The 16,174-nt window shown below is 37.8% G+C and overlaps 1 protein-coding gene across 3 annotated transcripts in view; it reads right to left on the bottom strand.

The window, feature by feature from the left end:
- EXOC7 (exocyst complex component 7) overlaps positions 1–13,802 on the bottom strand; it is a 53,527-nt gene extending 39,725 nt beyond the window's left edge. Inside the window, exons 1-6 of one of the 3 annotated variants that reach the window (XM_070739863.1) lie at positions 13,558–13,802; positions 11,540–11,605; positions 10,994–11,178; positions 9,840–9,945; positions 7,420–7,642; positions 524–691 (exon numbers count right to left, since the gene is read on the bottom strand). In XM_070739863.1, coding sequence (XP_070595964.1) covers positions 524–691; positions 7,420–7,642; positions 9,840–9,945; positions 10,994–11,178; positions 11,540–11,605; positions 13,558–13,776 — 967 coding nt within the window. In that variant the 5' untranslated portion in view covers positions 13,777–13,802. The remainder of the gene's footprint in view (positions 1–523; positions 692–7,419; positions 7,643–9,839; positions 9,946–10,993; positions 11,179–11,539; positions 11,606–13,557) is intronic. The other 2 variants (XM_070739860.1, XM_070739861.1) reach the window with 2 other exon arrangements.
- Between the last annotated feature and the right edge of the window lie 2,372 nt (positions 13,803–16,174).

The raw sequence follows: 16,174 nt of genomic DNA, 5'->3' as shown, positions 1-16,174 counted from the left end.
TTTATCTGAATATGTTATTTCTCAAAGTAAATTTTAATTCAAGTTCGTATATTGGTGTGTGGCTGAATATTATTCACAACTAATCTCAATATAAACGTTTCTGTGTATGCATAACCTTGGTGAACAAGGATTACTCTGTTCATACATTAACACACACTGCAACTAAGCCCCTGGGTCGAGATATTTGGTTTAAGGAAACCTTGAAGGACAGGACATCACAGGAAAAGATAAAGAAGGTGTTCTTATGGGATTGGTGTAATGTTTTAGCCTTGGACCAGCACTATTGCAAGGAATTACATTTCTACATCCCACCATTTGCCTGTTATTTTTTTTTTTGTAAGATTTCTATATTTACTTGGACATTTAAGCAATCTATCAAATAACCTGGGATGAAATACTAACCCTAAAACAAAGTTATTTTTTCCCTCCTCAAACTATATTGATTAAAAAGCAAGTAAAATGGCCTGGCTTTGATGTTCCAAGACAATCAGACAGAAATTATAATCTGAAGTTTCACACTAACCTGGTCTTTTTATTGGTTTTTTGGTGGGCGTGTCTTTCCTCTTGTTCTGAACTGCAGGAGAGTATGGGATGTTAGAGGAAGAACTATTCTTACGAAAATGCTCCTTTAGCCCTTTGATAGAACGGTCCAGCTGGCTGGAACGGATCTGGTAGTAAACATTCATGAAGTCTATAAAAAAAATAATTCACATTACAAAGCAGACTTCATTTTTGTTAGTGCTCCAAAATACTGATAGCACAATAATGTAACAGAAAAATTGCTCATCAGTTTCAGTAAATTGGATTATGCTTGTTGGAAAAAGAAACCACACTCTCAAACTATTTCAGTTTTTCAAAACAAATATAAATTCATATAAATACAAACAAATTTGTTTAGGAAATGTCTATTTATTTAAATGCATTGCTTTATAAATAAAAAGAAAGAAAAAAACCATCATTACATCCCAATATCAATTTGAAGTAAACTATATCTATGAAGCTTGATTAGAAAATACCAAGTTAGCAAATATCAGTTTGTAAAAGGCACCATATTTAAAATTAGACCAATCAAACAAAGTCTGAACATTTTTATTCCTTTTAAAATACTGACTTTAGTACAATTGCCACTGCCAAAGATGACTTATTCAAGTGTACACAATGTGCAATTCTCCAGATGTTGCTGAACTATGAATCCCAGTAGCCCTAAACTGGGGTCCCCAAACTTGGCAACTTTAAAACTTGTGGACTTCAACTCTCAGAATTCCAGGAGTTGAAGTCCACACGTCTTAAAGTTGCCAAGTTTTAAGAACTCTGCCCTAAACAATATAGCTAACAATCTGGGATGTTGGAAGAAGCAATTCAGCAATCCTTTCAGAAGCCAAGCCTTGTGCACTTACATGAGACATACCAACAAACAGTTTTCAAAGCATGCAGAGTTCATTTTGCCTTTTCAAAAATTCCCTTATGCCTTTTAAATATCAGTCTCCTACATTTGTTTGTTTGTTTGTTTGTTTGTTTGTTTATTTGTATGCCACCCCTCTCTGTAGACTTGGGGCGGCTAACAACAGTAATAAACAGCATGTAACAAATCTAATGTTTAAAATAATTAAAAAACCCTTATTAAAACCAAACATACACACAAACATACCATGCATAAATTGTATAGGCCTAGGGGGGAAAGGGTAGTTCAGTTCCCCCAAACCTGACGACAGAGGTGGGTTTTAAGGAGCTTATGAAAGGCAAGGAGGGTGGGGGCAATTCTGATCTCCGGGGGGAGCTGGTTCCAGAGGGTCGGGGCCACCACAGAGAAGGCTTTTCCCCTGGGTCCCGCCAGACAACATTGTTTAGTTGATGGGACCCGAAGAAGACCGACTCTGTGGGACCTAACCGGTCGCTGGGATTCGTTACTAGAGCTGTGCTCTAATTCTCTGAATGCTCGCTCTACAAAGCTCTCCCTAGAATTTAAACATGCCTGGGATAAACAAATATCCATCCTAAGATAAAACACAGGAAATAGTATAAGGGCAGACTAGATGGACCATGAGGTCTTTTTCTGCCGTCAGTCTTCTATGTTTCTAGAAACTATGCTGGTGTGAGAAATGGCTCTGTTCCTTAGGCTTCCCTTCTGGACTCCTGCAGGTAGCTGCTTCTCCTCACACAGGCAGTTAAAACCTGTACCGCAAAGAAATGAAGACAAACCAATTCACCCAAAACAGACCCATCAGAATATTTAGAGGGCTCCTTTCAGCTAGGCTGCAAGGGAGGCAATCAACAATTAGGAACAAAAGGCATGGAGCCATCTCTGGGAACAATCTGAATTCAGTTCGTGGTTCAGTTGCATGACGGAACACCACAACAATCACCTACAGCCAAATTAGAGTTTCATTTTTGAGAACCAAAGTTGTGTTGGTTTTGTAACAGTAGAAATGTTGGTTTACTGAAATGGTCAGATTTTCTTACCCTAGAGCAGTGCTTCTCAAATAGTGAGGCATGCCCCCCTGGGGAGGCGTGGAGCGATGCCAGGGGGACACATCACGCCGGGGAATGTGGGGGGTTTTGCCGCAGGGAATAGGATGCACGTCCTATCTGACACTTGTACCGGCACCTCTGTCGCATTCCTTAGTGTTGTGTCCAGGGCAGCCCATTCTAAAAGAAAATGTCTCCTGAGATTGAGAAGTTTAACTTGCAAAATGAAATTTCTTTTAGAACAAGCTGCCCTGGACACAACACCAAGGAACACAAAGGAGGTACCGGTACAAGTGTCAGGTAGGACTTGTGTCTCGTGGTGGGGCACAATTTAGGGGTAGCAGGTTGGGCAGAGAGTTTGGGGCGTGCGAAATGTTTATTTCTTCCTAGGGGGCACGTAACAGAAAATAATTGAGAAGCACTGCCCTACAGGGACCACTAGTCTACTTCATCCAGTGCTGTTCCAGGATGGTTAAAGGGGTGGCAGAATTAAATTTAGCCAAATCAATCACAACTTCAAGCATTAGAAGATATGGGAATTGTATACTTAAAATGGTCATTTTAAAACATATTACAAAAACTTCTTTATTCTCCCTTTCATTCAAATATTTACATATTGCATTTATTTGTAGCCATCTTCCCTTACCTAACCACCATTCTATACGGTTTCTACTTGGCCTCCCATCTTTCTCATATAACTGTTCTATCTTAGTTATCCCTCTTGCCTTCAACTCTCCTATACCCCTATTTAAATTTATTTCATTATCTTTATTTATTACATAAATTGATGACAGTTTTGATTTATATAATCCTATTTTCCCCTGGCATTTTTTCCAAATTTCCATAGTCCCTTTCATGGGACCTATTAGTTTATTTAAGTCACTTCTATTCCACTTTATAAAGATTAATTCTCTAGTCTTCATCCCGTTTATCTGAATGTGATGGCAAATTCCCAGATTAAATTATTACAGGCAGTCCTCAATTTATGACTCATCACTTAGTGACTGTTCAAAATTACAACAGATCTTGGAAAAAAGACTTACTACCTAAATTCAAAATTTCTCCCCCTGCAATCAGGTGACTGGATTTTGGGCATTCGGCAACTTGCCTACTTTTATAGCCATTTGTAGCATTCTTAGGTCAGATAAAATTGTGACATCTTGCAGGAGAGTGGCATTTACCTCTGATTTCTAGGGAAAAAAATACCCCAGAATGAACAATGGACATCTTTGTGACAATTTAAATTCAATTCATTTCCAAGGAAAGTAAATCAATTAATTAAATGTGGATTCAAATTTATGTAATTTGTAATGGATATACTAGACGCAGTGGTTCTCAACCTTTCTAATGCCACGACCCCTTAATACACTTCCTCACGTTGTGGTGACCCCCATCCATAAGTTTAGCACCAATTCTCCCAACAGAGCTTTAAGCTGATTGGCAGGAAGATTAGAGGGACACCCCCACTGTAAACACCTGATTGGTCAGATTGTAAAAATATGTCCCATGGTGCCAGAATAGAAGCTTTAGTTCCTAACGCCATGGGAAATTTGTCTTTACCCATGGTCTTAGGCGACTCCTGTGAAATAATCATTTGACCCCCCAAAGGGGTCCCGACCCCCAGGTACTGCTGTACTGCTAATTTATCTTCTGCTGCTAATTTATATTGAATCCCATTCATGTCAGAGGTACTGTTTAAGGTGCTTCCGGATTGAAAGGATTACACCAAGGACATCAGTGTTGTCTGGGGGATGCCCATTTATATTGAGTGAAGTAGCCCTATGTTATCAACAAGAACCAATCTTAAGAAAAGGATTGTTAATATGGAAATAAACTGAGAAGTTTTACGATTTTTCTTATTCTGTAGCTCTTCACATGAATGGAGCTCAAACAATGCCAATTTGGTCAAATAATTCTGACAGTTAACCCCATGCAAACAATCCCCTTATCTTAACACAGAATTTTCAAGTAAATATACGGTAGTTCATGTCACACACAAAACAAATGAATTAAGAAATAATTTTATTCCTTCATTTGGTGTTTTTTCTGTTATAACCAGAAATGCCTAGCAGTGTTTCTTACTGTTCCTGACTTCCCAGCTTCATCCATATTTAAAACAACATTTCCTGGTTTGGAAACCCAGATGTGTGTGGCTGCAACTCTCTCTGGGCTGGTAATTTTGAAAACTAGTCACAAAAAGCTGGAGTTTGCTTATGTCAGAAAACTGCTCTGGAGATCTGAATCCTCTTCCATTTGCTCCTTCCTATTTTCTCCATGAAATTCTCAACTTTTCATAGGTGAATACAAAAGAGGCAGAAGCTGAAATTAGCATAATTTCTCATGTCACATTTTAAATCATCTCTATTTTTGGTATTATACTGCTCAAAAAAATAAAGCGAACACTCAAATAGCACATCCTAGATCTGAATGAATGAAATATTCTCATTGAATACTTTGTTCTGTACAAAGTTGAATGTGCACAATAGCATGTGAAATTGATTGTCAATCAGTGTTGCTTCCTAAGTGGACAGTTTGATTTCACAGAAGTTTCATTTACTTGGAGTTATATTCTGTTGTTTAAGTGTTTCCTTTATTTTTTTGAGCAGTGTAGCTTAATTTCTCTTCAATAAATAACTATCTAGAGCATTTTAAAAAATCTACATTAGAATTTAAAGCAAGCTAAAAATCGCATGCAAGGGAATGTTGCACAATTCTGGCAGTTATTGGAGTTCATGTATTTCCAAGCCATAAAGTTCTTTGGTTTTAATATAATTTGTAACCCACTGTAACTAAGATTTACAATCCAGACAGGATTATTGATTACTCAAACATCTCTGAACCAATAGAGATTTGAGAGCTATAAAACTCTTTTCAAAATGGCTGCTATGTTGAGCATGGGTAACTAAAATATATCCATTTCTTAGAAGCACAACAAAGAGCATATCTAAACAAATCAATATCTTTACAATAATTGTGGGGGCTTGAAAATTAACATTTATGCTTGAAGCTGATGCTTATTCCACCGTGCTCATTTCCCATTTGCTATTTTAATGAAAATGATTAAAACTGCATGCAAGTAAGACGGGAAGCTTGATAGATATTGCCAGGCATGTTTGCACATACAGGTATCATTCCAGGGACCAAAAGCTTCAAATTATGTGTTCATTCAGCCATTGTGTTTATAAAAGAAAACATAAAATCCCTAAGAAAGGAAATTTAAAACAAAAAGAAAAAAGAAAGAAAAGAAATTTCTAGATTTCAATAAATATGAGCATTCTGATTGCTGCGTTAAAATTAGATACGTATGGATAAAAGCTTCATTTGCTTTGACCAGAATAAGAGATTTCAGCTTTGCGGGATGCCAAAATAGCAATAGCACTTAGACTTGTATACGGTGCTTCCCAGTGCTTTACAGCCCTCTCTAAGTGGTTTTATAGAATCAGTGTATTGCCCTCAACCATCTTGGTCCTCATTTTACCCACCTCAGAAGGATGGCAGGTTGAGTCAACCTTGAGCCTGGTGAGATTCAAGCTGCAGTACTGAATTCTAACCACTGTGCCACCGCGGCTCTTAAAAGGTGGTATCATATAGCAAGCTACCAGTAATAGTCTCCTGGCTTCAGCAGGACTTAGATGGGGAGGAGATTTTTTCTCAGAATTTTACTTGAAACATAGAAACATAGAAGTCTGACGGCAGAAAAAGACCTCATGGTCCATCTAGTCTGCCCTTATAATATTTCCTATATTTCATCTTACGATGGATATATGTTTATCGCAGGCATGTTTAAATTCAGTTACTGTGGATTTACCAAACATGTCTGCTGGAAGTTTGTTCCAAAGATCTACTACTCTTTCAGTGAAATAATATTTTCTCACGTTGCTTTTGATCTTTCCCCCAAGTAACTTCAGATTGTGTCCCCTTGTTCTTGTGTTCACTTTCCTATTAAAAACACTTCCCTCCTGAACTTTACTTAACCCTTTAACATATTTAAATGTTTCGATCATGTCCCCCCTTTTCCTTCTGTCCTCCAGACTATACAGATTGAGTTCATTAAGTCTTTCCTGATACGTTTTATGCTTAAGACCTTCCACCATTCTTGTAGCCCGTCTTTGGACCCGTTCAATTTTGTCAATATCTTTTTGTAGGTGAGGTCTCCAGAACTGAACACAGTATTCCGAATGTGGTCTCACCAGCATTCTATATAGCGGGATCATAATCTCCCTCTTCCTGCTTGTTATACCTCTAGCTATGCAGCCAAGCATCCTACTTGCTTTTCCTACTGCCCGACCACACTGCTCACCCATTCTGAGACTGTCAGAAATCACTACCCCTAAATCCTTCTCTTCTGAAGTTTTTGCTAACACAGAACTGCCAATGCAATTCTCAGATTGAGGATTCCTTTTCCCCAAGTTGAATTTCTACTTACATAAATTTAATTTGCATCTTTCAATTTTTGACATGAAACTTTGGGAAAAATAAAGAAATAATACATTCTATATAATGTAGCTATTCTATATATAGAATACATGCCACATTCTATTAATTTTTCACACTTAATAATCTAGGCTTTTACTTTGCTTCCTATGACTTGCTTGTTACCATACATTTGAAACATATTTTAATGTCATAAATTTAAACATTCACGAGAACTAAATTATTCAGGAATCTAACAGATGCAGAGGCAAAAGGGCACTCGTTTTATGTCTCACTGGAGTACATGAGGGCCATTGCTGGCTCAGTGGAAATGTTAATTTCACTTGTTTGTACAGAGTCCAGAAAGCAGTTCATAAACAGCCCAAATGGCTAAAATCAAAATAAAGTAATAAAACAAAGAAGATAAGATCACTCAACACAAAAATAGAAAGGCAAAACTTAAATTCATAATAAAAGTCTTGCAGATTAAAATGGGCCACCAGGCAGGTTAGAAAATAGACAATCCCTAAATCAACTTACCCTGATTCCTTCCATACTCCACTAGCCAACCAGAAATACAGATAATGTCCTGTAGGACACTCTCTGGGAGGTGTTCTAAGGACACATCTTCTTGAGTCTTTATGTCATCATCCAAAGTGATCAGATCCAGGATAAGGATTGGTGGAACTGGTTTAGAATTCCGGGTCATAAGGCTACGAAATTCAGATTCCAACGATTCCTTCCCCCTCTCAAAAAGCAATTTCTGGAATAGGTAACACACATTTTAAAAAGATTAGAGCTGTATATTATAGCTTGAAGGTGGTAAAACAATAGCTTATTTGTATGGTTACCCAAATGATAAACATAGGCCCAAACCACACAAGCAAGGAAAGGATATCAATTTTTTTTACAAAAAAACCAAAACCAAACCCAGACACAGCATGTAGTTCAGCAATAGCTCCTATTTAAAAAGCTTTGGTGTCTCAATTTTAAAACAACATCTTTTGTAAAGGACACAAACCCTGGATTTGCAGTTATCATGCTCTTCTGAACCATGACATTCAAACATTCTGACTCACAAATGTTTGTTTCCCATTAAAGAAAACATGGCAAGGAATAAAAATGTAACTCCATTTTATCCCTCAATTTATGTCTCAACTAAACATAAACTACCAAAGGTCACAAGGTATCAAGGCAAACCAATAGTGATGTTTCAAAACACAAATATTGTAGTTGCTTTCAACCCTTGGAAAGCCAGTTTTTCCCTCTTTCTTCCCTTACTTCTAATACAGGTGAAACCTGTGTTCTAACACACCACCGTCATGGATGTTTTCTTTCTCATTGGATTCCATTTCACTCAATCCAGTTAAGTGCAGCTTTGTCAGTATGAAATTCTCATTGTTTGAGTCTATGGATAATGCATTTGTAAGATTAGGCATCACTCAGGGAAGGTTTCTTAGTGAGTTGTTACTCCCTCAAAACCCCGCTTTGCAAGCCCTCCCCTTCAATACAAGCTTACAAATATTTGTGAAGAAATTAATGGCTTGGTGAGAGAGACAGTGTGTGTGTGTGAGAGAGAGAGAGAGAAAGTGACAGAGACAGAGTGAGTGAGTGTTTGTGTGTGTGCGAGAGAGAAAGACAGAGAAAAACAGAGAGACAGTGTGTATGTGTGTGTGTGTGTGAGAGAGAGAGAGAGAGAGAGAGCTTTACTAGATAAATGGTCAAAGCAATGGAAACTGCAGTTTAATGTTTCCAAATGTAAAATAATGCACCTGGGGAAAAGGAATCCTCAATCTGAGTATTGCATTGCCAGTTCTGTGTTAGCAAAAACTTCAGAAGAGAATGATTTAGGGGTAGTGATTTCTGACAGTCTCAAAATGGGTGAGCAGTGTGGTCGGGCAGTAGGAAAAGCAAGTAGGATGCTTGGCTGCATAGCTAGAGGTATAACAAGCAGGAAGAGGGAGATTGTGATCCCCTTATATAGAGCGCTGGTGAGACCACATTTGGATTACTGTGTTCAGTTCTGGAGACCTCACCTACAAAAAGATATTGACAAAATTGAACGGGTCCAAAGACGGGCTACAAGAATGCTGGAAGGTCTTAAGCATAAAACGTATCAGGAAAGACTTAATGAACTCAATCTGTATAGTCTGGAGGACAGAAGGAAAAGGGGGGACATGATCGAAACATTTAAATATGTTAAGGGGTTAAATAAGGTTCAGAGGGAAGTGTTTTTAATAGGAAGTGAACACCAGAACAAGGGGACACAATCTGAAGTTAGTTGGGGGAAAGATCAAAAGCAACATGAGAAAATATTATTTTATTGAAAGAGTAGTAGATCCTTGGAACAAACTTCCAGCAGACGTGGTTGGTAAATCCACTGTAACTGAATTTAAACATGCCTGGGATAAACATATATCCAGTGTAAGATAAAATACAGGAAATAGTATAAGGGCAGACTAGATGGACCATGAGGTCTTTTTCTGCCGTCAGTCTTCTATGTTTCTATGAGAGAGAGACAGAGAGAGAGAGAGAGACAGACACACAGAGAGAAACAGAGAGAGGGAGACAGAGAGTTTGTGCTTGTGTATGTGTGTGAGAGAGAGACAGACAGATTCTGAGACTGAGATTAAAATATTGTTTGTTTCTTTTTCCTATGAAGGAAGGAAAAGAGTATGCTTAATTCCCAAAGCAGCGGAGACTCTCTGAGGGAAATTAAATTCAGCAATTGGCCAATGTGAAGTTTTCTCTACTCAGTGACTATGTTTGGTTGAAATGATTGGCATGTCACAGAGTCAGAAGCATGGACACCACTACCCTAAACCTGCTTAATTTGAAGGTAGTCAGGGGCTGTGGGCAAATATCAGCTACTTTTAAAGTAGACATGGAACTGTCTGCAGTTGGAATAGATGGTGATTTAGCAGGACTTATTTACGTTCATATTCAAACACATTACATACCACTCTATTGAGTTCTGGACTATCAGGATTGTTATCTTGAAAATATTCCACAGCCTTCTGGATTTTACCCATGCAGCCTAAATATTCTTCCAGTCTCCCTGTAGGACTATGATGAAAAAAAGAAGAAGAAAGGTCAACATACAACTGATTGCTACAAAACTATACAGTATTTTTTTTTTACCATTTTCTCCTGGAGACTAGAAAATAATTATGTTTATTCCCCCTCAGAGAAGCCTGCTGTCATTAACCAGATCTGAAACTTTGCTTCACCATTAACTGTTAACTCAGAAGTTTCAGTTGGCAAATTCCCTTTGAAATACTGGCCTGGGTAACTGGTAGAGATATAAGGAGGGGAGTAGCCATTTTTTGACATGGGGTATGTTTTTTTTTATTTATTTACTTTGTTAGTTCATATACTATATACTGTATCCTCACTACTCAGTTCATTTGAATAGCAAGTTATGGGAGATATCACAAAATGATTGTCAAAATGGATATGGCCAGACACAAAGCTGTTCTCTATCAGAAGGCAAACAGGCAAGACTACTTATTGTTTACATCCTCAAGATTCCAAAGATGTCCTGAGCTAAGCAAGTACATTCACTACCAAATACAGCAGTTTCTCACAATTTCCCATTGTGATTTTCTAAGAATACCTCTGGAACCTATGCAAAGACATCATTGAGGAATAAAAATGATGCTGATAAATACTATCAGCATTCATTCATTCATTCCATTAATTCTGTTAGGATTTTTAAAACTTTTTTGCTTAGGTTTCCAAACAATATTCTATTGCAGTGTTTTCTTGCATTGACAAATTCAAGATATATGGAATTCAACTTCCAGAATTCTTAAGAAGGGATGTGCTAACTAAAAATCCACACAACAGGGAAGCTTATATATTGGAAAATATTGTTTTGATTCAGCCACTTTCCAAAACAAGTGACAATCATTAAGTGTTGTATCACATGATTCTTGACAAATGTATATTTTATTTTATGTACGTTGAGAGCATATGCACCAAGACAAATTCCTTGTGTGTCCAATCACACTTGGCCAATAAAAATTCTATTCTATTCTATTCTATTACAGTATTCTGTTTGGAAGAAAACTGAACTTTTAAAGAAGATCAATGTTATTATGTATCAACTTACCCTTCCCTTATTATCTTCTCTGTATCGTTTGCTACATGGTAGTAACTTATAATGTGATCCAAACAAAAGAGTGTCTTCTCCACATTCTCCTGAAGACGCTGAAGATTTTCTGTTTGCTTATGTACAGGGATAATTGAGTTCTCCAGCTTCATCAAACGGCTTTCAAACGATGAAAGTATTGAAACCTAAGCAAAAAGGAAGAATCAGTTATAGGCAACTGAGACCATTTTCTTCAACCATTTTCACTATTAGCTTTTACTTTGCAGTTCTATCAAATAAAACAATAGAATTCAAAATGTAGCCATGCTAGAAAATGTTCAACATGCTTTAGGAAAGGATCTTCATGGGTCAACTCAACATTCTGGAATTATTATCAACATTCTGAGATTTTCATCAGGCAAGATAATATTCACAGCAAAAACAGGGAAAGATCAAAACTTGTATTACGTTGAAGCCATGAAACCCTGTCAAGATGAAATGTGAGAGAAGCTTACTGGGATAATTTCATGTTGTACACAAAAAAAAACATAAATTATATAAGCTTACCATATTTCTTGTCAGCTGATCACTTTTCTCTAAACTTTCTCTAATGAAAGACAATGTTTCCTCTTCCTAATGTTACAGAAGGAAAAAAACATACAATCACCGAAATAAATAATTTCAGAATATGAAATGAATATAAGTTCCCAGCAATATTTAATTGTCAAACAATGTAACACTTATTCAGAGGGAAAGTAGAAATCCTTATCACTTGGCCACCAATCTGGCTGTTGATTAGCATGCTTTCATTTTATATATCACATCAGAGTTTACTAGCTAAATTATACCCTGAATTTACTGTATATCAATATAATTTTAAAATAATAATTTATAAACCAACAAGTTCTCTTTACAACTTTGGGAAGGGGTGCAGGTGAATAGAAGAACCAAGCATACTCCTCTATCAAAAGAAGCTGTTTCTGATACCTGAAGGTATCAGAAGATGATTTCCAACATTCTGGAGAAGTTAGCAAGTTTCTTTTTTTAAGAAGTAAAAAAAAAAGGTAGTACAAATTACAGCTTGGAAGGAAAAGCACTGTATACTTAAGAATAGATACAGAAGGACCCTTTTCTATATATATCCATAAATAGATATTTGTAAACAAGCATATTCTCAAAAGCGGCCCATCCACAAATATGTGTAATGAAACAGATCAATCTTCTTGATAACCCAAATCCAAATAATTTTAGAGGTTTAAAAAGTAAGGCCAACACTTTAACAGCACCTGAAAAACAACTGGAAACCAGTTATACCAGTTAACAATCTTAGCTGCCACATTTTAAATCAACTGAAATTATTCTCTTCAAAGATAGCCTTGCCAACAATGCTCTTCAATCATCATAATGTGGTATATTCACATTGTTTACTGTAGTTGTTACCCTCATAATCACCATCCAAAGATGCAGGGACAGCTTATTATCAAGAAGTATTGTGCTAATCTCACATTTCAAGGGGAATGCAATTCCTTCCAAGATATATTGATTCCCAATCCTAAATCACACGTTCTGTCAACAAACAGTACCTTGTCTAATTCAAAGTTCATTCACTGTCAAGCTGGCTAATTCAACCACTTCTCTGAAGTTATGTGACAAAATACAAAAGAGGTGTACGTATTTCAACTGCCCTTCACTCTAAATGACTTCTGCCATGATTTTATTCCATCACGGAGAGGACAACAAAGAATTTTTGGAATTATTTTTTATTTGTATCCCATTTGTATTTTACAAATACTGTATAGCTCAAGGCGGTGAACATATCCAACACACCTTCCTCCTCCTATTTTCCTCACAACAAGCCTGTGAGAGGGGGGAAGGATGCTGACTGGTCCAAAGTCACTCAGCTGGCTCTCATGGTTAAAGGAAGACTTGAACTCAAAGTTTCCCATTTTCTAGCCTGATGCCTTCAAACCACTGGCTTTCATTTTACTTGCAGATTGCAAAAGAAAAGGAAGTGAGAGCCCACATTTAAACCATCCAGTCATAAGTATCCCTTCTCCTATTTCAATGTATTCTTAAGTGCATCCTCTGCAGGGATTGCTCATATTTAAAGAGAGGCCACTACTGGATTCTTTAACTGGCAGAGACAGACATCATTCTTCTTTGGACCAATATTTAATTCGTCATTAACTGAGTGTATGCAGCACACTGACACAAATCAACTAACCCCACAGCTTCCTCTCTCCAGATCCTGAGCCAAGAGGTGATTGGAGAGACGGGGGATCCCCAATTGCCTTAGACGCAGTATTTGTTAACCTTGGCTGCTTTCAGATGGCTGGACTTCAACTCCCAGAATTCCCTAGCAAGCAACTGCTGGGTGGAGAATTCTGGGAGTTGAAGTCCACCGGTCTGAAAGCAGCCAAGATTGAGAAGCACTGCAGAGGGACCCCAAAACTCCCGTGCCAGATTTCAAGACAGCGCCCGGGGGAGAAATAAGAAAAGGCCAAGCCCGGGCGAGGGGAAGGATTAAAACTGATACGGGGGACAGTCTCCGAAGACCCGGGGAAGAAGACGTACCACCCGCCCACCTGCTTGAGCTTCTCTTCTATTTCCCTCCTCCGGTCTGACGCCTCCTCCGTGGGAATCATCTTGAAACCCGGCCGTCCACGGGGACCTGTGACAGGAAAGGCCGGCACCTCTTTCCTTCGCGCTCCTGTCAACTCGTCTGCATCCGCCTCATTCCCCCGCCCCTCCGCTATCGAACGGCAGCCATGCTGGGAGTGGCTATCCGGAGCCGAGGCGAGCATGCGCGGTGTAATTGGGCGGAGCTATGGCGTGCGCATGCCCGTGCCGGAGTCTCTCCGCCGACAGAGCGGCCATTTTGGCGAAGGCTTTAAAGGCGGTTTAAAGGGAGGGTGGAGAAGTGGGAGGCGCTCTAGCCGCGTGTTTCGCCCGTCTCGGTGCTACTTAATTACAATAGAATCTATAGAGATTCTCAGTCTTGCAGGTCATAATTGTCCCAAAGGTACTTTTTCAGTAGGCAACTGAACTTACTTTGTTTTTTCTTTGAAGACATTCCCTTCTCATCCAAGAAGCTTCTTCAGCTCTGACTGTATACTGTAGTAGGGTATGTAAGGATTTATATATCTTGCAGACAGCTGGTCATTTTCATCCTTTTTAGAGAGCTGTGGAAGCACTTGGAAGTTGATTTATTAGGATACATATAAAGCTTCCAAGTACTTCCACAGCTCTATAATAATAATAATAATAATAATAATAATAATAATAATAATAATAATAATAATCTTATCCTCAGGGCCACCTGAGTAGCGCTCCTAGTTCCTGTAGTCTGCAATTTTGTCTTTGTCTGGAAATCCGTTCATAACCTTTCAAAGGGTGTTGTTCCCAAATTTGCATAGCTAAAAATCTGTAGAGATTCTCAGTCATCCAGGTCATGGCAGATACAGATAAACCTGTAGTGCTTCAATGACCCTTTAAAAGTGGTGTCAAATTCAAGGATCACAGGCCGAATGTGGCATGTGCTGGCCATGCCCACCCCCAATTTAGCAAAAGGGGAAAAAAGTCCTGCTACATGGTGATGATCTGACAATGGGAGTTTGACACCCCTACTCTAAAAGGATGCAAAAGACCAGCTGTCTGCAAGGAATATAAATCCTTCCACTATCCTATTTGAGTTGAAGAGGCTTCTTGGATGAGAAATGAAACATCTTCAGAGGAAAAAACCCAAGAAAGTCAAATTGCCTCCTGAAAAACAATCACCTTTGGAACAACCTGTTGGTCTTCAAAACCACTCAATGAGAATTTAGTGAGCATCTATCAATGAACCAATTCAAGCAAATGGGTCTATTCAGAAGTAATTCCTACTGAATTTAGTGGATGAATTTGAGCTTGCAATTCGTAAAGGTAGTTCTGGATTTACACCAGTTCATTTAGTGGCTGCTCAAAGTTACAACAAAAAATGTGCCTTAATGGCCATGTTTCATACTTACAATCTTAGCAGTTTTCCCATAATCATGTCACCAAATTAAAACACTTAGCAACTGCTTTGTATTTGTGACCTTTGTTGTGTCCCAGGGTCATGTGATTCCCCTTTTTGCAACCTGACAAAGTCAATGGAAAGCTGAATTCTCTTAGCAACCAGTTTACTAACTTACTGACTGCAGTAATTCACTTAAAAACTCTGGCAAGAAAAATCATAAAATGGGCAAAACTCACTTAAATGTCTCACTTAACAACATAAATTTTGGGCTCAGTTGTCGTGAACAATGACGAGCTGTATGCCAATGTGTTATAGGCTATTTTAGCTTCTCGGGCAACTATAAATGATTTACTGAAACAAATATCCTTGCTTTCTCAAGTATTCGAGTACAATTTGTTACTTTGTTGTTGGAAACAAAATAAGAAAGGGGACTACTGTATTTTACTAAATAGTCATTCTTCTTCCCCAGCTTGGTTTCCTTAAGATGACTTGGGTGTAAACTGAATTGTAAAATGTGTAAAAACAAAAGTATGTATCATGAACTATATCTAAATTAAAATGTATTTTCTTATGGGGGACAAATAATTAACTTTCAAAAATAAATCTGAATTACACATTGCTCTTAATAATACAGACAGTGAAAAATGAGAAGGTCAACAAAATGACCACAATCTGTCACAAATATATAAAATGCAGTATCTGGATGATTACTTGGTCATGAATTTGTTGTCATTGGACAGCTATACAGCTATATACTGTAGTTTGCTTGCTAGAGCTATGTTTTCTTTCTCTGAGGTGTCATGACTCCAATTCTGGTTTGCCCTTCTTTTATCATGCCTTACATTTCTAAATAAATAAGCTGGGTGTAAATATCACACCATTCAAAGTGATTTATGTTCAGATAAACTTGCAGAGAAATAGAACACTTGAATAAAACAGACTTCCTTATTTGCACTTATATTTTAAACAAATTTCTTTTGACTATATAGACTTATTCCCAGAATTCCTAAATCTGTGAAAATGTTTTCTAATCAAATAGAAGCAATTAATTAGGTTGTCTCCTTAAGTTGGAGGGACAATTAATACTGTTCCTGCAACTTCAGTATTTTACAGTGCAATTTTCTTTACATATGAAGCATTCCTTGAAAGGAAGAAGCGTCAGAAAAGAATATTGTACCTTTATGTCTAGGTGCAAACTTAATTCT

This window comes from Erythrolamprus reginae, chromosome 2 (assembly GCF_031021105.1).
Source record: "Erythrolamprus reginae isolate rEryReg1 chromosome 2, rEryReg1.hap1, whole genome shotgun sequence".
NCBI lineage: Eukaryota > Metazoa > Chordata > Lepidosauria > Squamata > Dipsadidae > Erythrolamprus > Erythrolamprus reginae.
The sequence above is the reverse complement of the archived record's forward strand: the minus strand, read 5'-3'. Positions and strand labels throughout refer to the sequence as shown.